Below are 6,735 nucleotides of genomic sequence, written 5' to 3'. Positions count from 1 at the left end.
AACACCTCTGGAGGAAGATTCATGGTTGGTTTGAATCTTACGATCCTTCCCTAAGAAGCCATAGAAAGAAGATTTCTCCCCAAAATTTCTATCACCATAATAAAATATAAATAAGATGACAAGGGGCCCCCCTACCATAATCCCATATTTGAGTTAAAGAATTCCCCAAGAAACTCGTTGGCCAAAATTGAGAATTGAACCGTATGAACTATTTCCTCAATCAACAAAATAAAACTCTCCCCAGTGACAAAATTTCCCAAAATCTAGAGAAAAAATTCTCTCCTAACTTTATCATACACTTTCCAAATATCTAGTTTTATTTCCATACGTGGGTTTCTTATCCTCTCCAGAGAATGGAGAACCTCATGGGAGTTTATCACCACATCCAAAATTTGATGCCCAAGAACAAATCAATTCTGAGTGGGCCTATTAACTTTTTCCAGAATAGTTTTAATGCAATTCACCATAACCTTGGATGCAATCTTGTATATGGTATTAGACAAGGTGATTTATCTAAACTCCTCTAACCAATTGGAATCTCCAATCTTGGAGACCATAACAATATAGGTCCAATTCATCTCATTAAGGATTCTACCCCTCTTGAAAAAATCTCATGATGCATGCACCAAGTCATCCTTAATGATGTCCCAAAACTTTTAAAAGGATGCTTGGGGGAAGCCATCTAGACATGACACTTTAAAAACTCCCATAGAAATGAATGTCTCTCTAACCTCTTCTTCCAACACTTATTTTTATCAAATCTTGGTTTATTCTATCATCAACCACTAAGTTGATGACTTCCAATAAGGCATTCTTTATATTTTGGTTCACCTGTATTGGAGGTGGTCATATATTTTCATAAAATGTCTAGTGGTCCAAGCCCCAATCTCTTCCTCACTGGTAAGCTCAATGTTGTTACTATTAAAGAAATTATGAATGGTGATCCTCTTCTAGTGTTTGGAGGTTGATCTATGCAAGAAATTCATATTTCTATCCCCTTCAATGGGTCACTAAACTCTAGACCTCTATTTCTCGAAGACTTCTTCTCTTTCAGACACTTGCTTCCATTTCCTTTGCTAAATTTGTTCCTCCTCATAAGTAGCAAGGGAAAAGCCTCCCTTTTCCAAGCCCTCTTGGATCTCCTCTAATATACATTTTATCTCCTTCTTCTTCTTTAAAATGTATCCAAAGGAGGACTTATTCCTTGAGCAACAACCTCCCTTCTAATATTCTTAGGCTTCTTGGCTATGCAAAACATAGTTGTACCCTAGACCCTAATATTCTACCATTGACCAATACAATCCCTAAATTAAGGATGGGAATGCCATATGATCTCATATTTGAAGGGTTTCATCCTACTGTGATGCCTACTCCTCTTGTTAAAAAACATAGAGTGGTCCAAAATAGTCTTAAGAAACCCATGAAGAGAGGTGTAAGACAAAATATCCTAGTTAGTTGATAAGAACACAATATCAAGTTTGATTTGGATAAGATTGTGTCCCAGATGGTTATTCGACCAGTTATGTGACTACATGTAAATCAATGTCAAAAATATTGTTCCTCCTGATGAACCCATCCAGATCATGCATACTCTTTGATAAGTTCTCAAGTCCACCAATATTTTTAGGGATGATGAGTAAAAAAGTACTAAAATGATTCTTTGATAAATGTCTAATGAGCTTAAGAATCCTAGGCTATAAATATAAATGTTTAAACTATGGAAGGTATAAAGCCAACTCAATTGAGATATTCTTGGTAAGATTTCAAAGATATTATGGAGATCTTTGTTTATCCTAGTCAATCATTAGGTAAAAATATCTCTTCAATTAAAAAGCTCTTTCTTATATGTAGATGGTGTTTCCACACTTTTGCAAGAATCCTATCAATACATGTTTTCTGAAGATATTGATAGACTCTTAGATCACATTAAATACACATACCTTGTTGTTGTTTAATAGATTCATACCATTTTAAACAACCAAATTGTGCTCTATGAATTTTTGGATAGGTTGGGGAAAGTCATTCATTTTTTAATTCTTTATTGATCGCTTTGGTGTAAATTTTGAGTGTTAAAATAAGGATGTCACTATTAAACGTAAAAATGAAAAATATTATTCTGTAATGTGGTGAAAAAATACAGAAGAAGATTTTTTTTGGCTAATTTGCAATATTTTTACTTTATGTACCATGTATGTCAATAATGGAGCTTCTAACTTTTTTAATGAAAGTATGAAATAAATTAAAATTAGTGGAGCCTTTATACTACAATGAAAAAGATACCTTCTAGGTCTTCTTAGATGGGAGAAGAATAGTGGTGATTATATGGATAATAGGTGAGTGAGCAATCCACCCATGATTATTTTATACATTACAACTGCACTCTTTTATTGTATTGAGAAATCCTTTGATAGTTTTTTTATTTAGGAATGAACAATCTTATACATTTTACACCAACTATGAAGGTGATTACTTAAGGGAAAGACAATAATAGACCTAATAATCCCCACCCTTGCATTCTATAATGTAAAGAGTAAATGTTATTTACAAAATTGAATTAGAAAAAAAAAAAGATCTCAAATAGATAGCTGATTTAGAAATTGTAAGAACTTTTTAAACAAATTTATATCTACCTTTTCATCATATCCTATATATAATTTATAATAAAAAATAATATTACCCTTTACTCTTCTTCAAATCTAACTTTCAATCATATCCCATAATCTACTATGATTTAAATTTTTTTTTTATTACACTTACATTTTTACAAAAATCATTCAATCACATTTCATCATTAATAATCGAATTATAATATCCATTTCTATGTACTCTGAATCCATCTTTTAAGCACACTCCAATAATAGAATCCCTTTCAATCACACTCCATAATAGAATCATAATATCCATAGTCTATAACAGAGAAATCGTACTCTCCCTAATCAATGCCAACAGTAGCTTTTATCGCTCTGATCTATAATGGAGATAAACATATTGTATTTGATACTTGATTAAAAATCTAGAAACAATACGAGATAGTTAACTTTCAATACCTTAGAATACTTGAATATAAATCTCTTACCCACTATTACCCAAAAATTAGATATACAAATACCCATTCAACTGGAGCATCGGAAGCCATTGAGATTTGAAATCAAACTGGTTGTCAACATGGGAAATAAAACAGGACAAGAATCTTTTACGGAGACAATGGCATGCAAGAAGCGCAAGTTGCAACTTGCCAGGACAAACTTCTAAAAACATAGAAACGCTAATTCAGGATATGTATGAAATCTAAAAGATCTATGGAAAAACGTTTATTAGTTTCTTTATTCTTGGACAAAATAAATAACTAATTAAAAATATAATTTTGATTCTTTGAATATAAATAGTGGTTGAAAAGATAAAGAAAATATTGTTAGCATGATTCTTTTGAATCTAATACTACAAATTTAGAGGTTTAATTAATGGGGAATGGAAAATCATGTCAGATTGTGATATTTTTGGTAGGATTTCCAAGACAGGACAGAAGATTTTGGTTTATCCTAGTCAATCATTTGATAAACAAATCTCTTCAATATAACAAAGCTTCTTTCTTATATGCATAGGATTTTCTTCAAAACATTCACACTATTTTAAAGAATCAAATTGTGCTCTCCAAATTTTTCAATAAGTTGGGAAAAGTCATTCATTTTTTAATTCTTATTGATCTCTTTAGTGTAAATTTTGAGTGATACAATGATGATGTGAATATAAAAGTATCAACATGATAAATACTATTCTCTAATATGATTGAAAAATACAGGTCAAGAATTTTATTGGCCAATTTGCAAACTTTTTAATTTTTGTACCATGAATATTAGTAATGCATAGTATACTTTTTTATATCTTTCAGGCCTTCTTAGGTGGGGCAAGTAGAGTGTCCATGACTCTTTTGTTCATTACATGTACACACACTAAGTGTAATGAGAGACCCTTCAAATTTTTTTCATTTAGGAAAGAACAATCTTATACATCTTACACTTCATGACTATGAAGAAGCCTTTTTTCACTTTTTTTTTACTTTTTCTATTCAAAGAAGTATTTTATTAACAAAAATAAACATTTAACAAATATATATCAGTAGATACAATGCTATCTGGTATAACAGTAGTAATTACTATATTACAACAAATGTCTATCAAAGTTAACAGTGGCATTGAGAATATTATAAATGAATAAGACAACTGCTTCCAAACCTCCACAACGCACTCCGCGATTCCTTCAAAGTATTAGCAGCCATTACTAAAGAAAGCTGAAGCAATGCTGCAACCAAGATGTACATATTCCAGACAGAAAGCATAGACCTGAACAGCTTGAATAGCTCAAACTTTAAACTTTTCTTCAAAAGCACAAAAAACTTTCTTAAATTGGCATATATTGTTGATTTATAATGACTTTTTAAAATATTATATAATTTTTTAGAAGTATAAATTTGGAAACTTTTAGATATTAGAATGTAAAATGAAAGATTAAAACCATCATAAAAACAAGATAACAGCAAAGGAGGCCTGCTATGAAGGTCACTACTCAAGGAAAAGAGGGTAATAGACTTCATAATCTTCACCCCTTACATTTTAAACAGTAATCTTTATTTAGAAGATTTACTTAGACAAAAATAAGAATTCAAATAAATAAGAACTTAAAAAAACTTTTTAGTTTTTTTAAAATAAATTTTACATCAGCCTTTCCATTATTTTCTATATATAATTTTTAATAAAAACTTATAATACCCATTACCCTATTTTAAATCCCCCTTTCAACCATATTCCATAATCTATAATAGATTTTTTTAATGTGTAATAGAATAATAATAATATCCATTTCCACACGTTTAGATCAAGCATTCCATCATACTCCATAATAGAATCATAATATCCATAATCTATGACGAAGAAATCGTACCTACTACCGTCCATAATCAATGTCCACAATTCTCGACAGTAGCTTTTATCGCTCTAATCTATTATAGAGAAAACATATTGTCTATGACACTTGGGTAGAAATCCAGAATTCATAGTGGCTACTGGCTATTATCCACAAATACCACAGTCAATTTTCGATAGTTTAGAATACTAGACTATAAAAGTAGTATATGCTATTACCCACAAATAAGATATACAAAAACCAATCAAGAGGAGAATCTGAAACCATTGAGCTCTCAAATCGTTAACAATGGGAATAAAACAGGATTAGAGTCTTTTACGAAGACAATGGCATGCAAGAAACACAAATTGCAACTGACCATGAAAAATTTCTAAAAGCATACCAAGAAACATAAGTTGCAACTGACCAGGGAAAACTTCTAAAATATAGAAAAGTCAATTCAGGATATATATGAAATCTAACTTCATCTCTAAACAACATTGGAAGAGTACGGGATAAAGTCTAAAAATGAACAAATATTATCTTGCCAAACCGTTTTCTATATAAAGATCGAGTTTCATGCAATGACTCGCGGAAGAACAAAAAGCGGTAACGAAGTATCCTATATAACGCTTCTGCAGCTGAACGATAGCAATCAAAGCTTTGTATACAATCATGGCGTTTTCAAAAAGTATTGTGTTGTGGACAATAAGTTTATGGGCAATTCATGGAGTGTGGGCTCGGTCAGATACAATCAATAAGGCCTGCAGTAGTGCCTTATACAAAGACTTCTGCATCTCATCATTGTCCAAGGCTCCCGGGGCTTCACAGGCAGATTTAACACAGCTTTCTGTCATTGCAGTCGATTTGGCCATTGCAGAAGAGAAATCGGTTTCTAGTTTTATAGAAAACCTCAAAAAAGGAAACCCTAGTGTTTCGGCTCTTCAGGACTGCTCAGATCTGCTGAAGGATACAGGGGATCAGCTTAAGGATTCACAGTCAAAACTAAAGCAATTGTCTAACGAGAATTTCTCCGAAAATGTATCAGATGCGCAGACATGGGTGAGTGCAGGAGCGAGTAATCAAGATACTTGTTTGAGCGGATTGGAGGAAGGCGATACTTCTGCAAATTTGATTTCTAGCGTTAAGGATAACACAAAGGATCTTACCAGTTTGATTAGTGATGTTCTAGCTGTTCTTAACACGCTTAAACAGCAGGGGCATATTGGATAAACAAACAACCAATCCATTCTTAGTTAGCTTGCCAATAGGGTTATATTGATAATTTTGTTCCTTATCTTTATCTGATATACCATTGTATATCCCAGCAATATATTGCCTGTTTTGGTAAGACACAAATGGAATATTTGTGTGTTGGGAAGAGTTCATCTGATATATAATAATTTGTTATGTTCAATTAATTGATCAATTGCTATTCTCGTTAGTGAAAGATATATGAGTGAATCTGAATTTGTTTTGCAAGCTCTGATTAAAATTTTACAAATAAAAACTTTTAATTCTTAATTTTTGCTGTGTTTTGCAGTTAAATTTATCTAAATGTTTTATATTATAATACTTTATTGGAAGATCTGAAGACATTTTGTTGTGTCATTATAATTTTAAAAAAATAATTTTTTATCCGTGTTAATCTCGCTACGATAGATCCACCAGAGTTTCTGCTATTATCGACATTTCTAAGCCAATTCGTAATTCAGTTTTAATCTATTCTTCTCAATTTCTCAACTTTGAAGGCCTCACATTAAGCTGCTTTGGCTGCAAGATGATCAGACAAAATATTGCAGGTTGCGATTCTTCGAGATTTGGCATTATTTAAAA

The 6,735-nt window shown here is 31.7% G+C and overlaps 1 protein-coding gene across 1 annotated transcript; it reads left to right on the top strand.

Moving 5' to 3' along the window:
* Positions 1–5,574: 5,574 nt before the first annotated feature.
* LOC149565915 (pectinesterase inhibitor 10-like) lies at positions 5,575–6,132 on the top strand. The gene has a single exon (XM_089816409.1). It carries the CDS (start codon positions 5,575–5,577, stop codon positions 6,130–6,132), a length of 558 nt encoding a protein of 185 aa, XP_089672535.1.
* Positions 6,133–6,735: the final 603 nt, after the last annotated feature.

Source organism: Cupressus sempervirens, chromosome 3 (assembly GCF_028749045.1).
Source record: "Cupressus sempervirens isolate cs-2001-9-10 chromosome 3, ASM2874904v1, whole genome shotgun sequence".
In the NCBI taxonomy this organism is placed as follows: Eukaryota; Viridiplantae; Streptophyta; class Pinopsida; order Cupressales; family Cupressaceae; genus Cupressus; species Cupressus sempervirens.
This window is presented reverse-complemented; position numbering and strand designations above follow the sequence as displayed.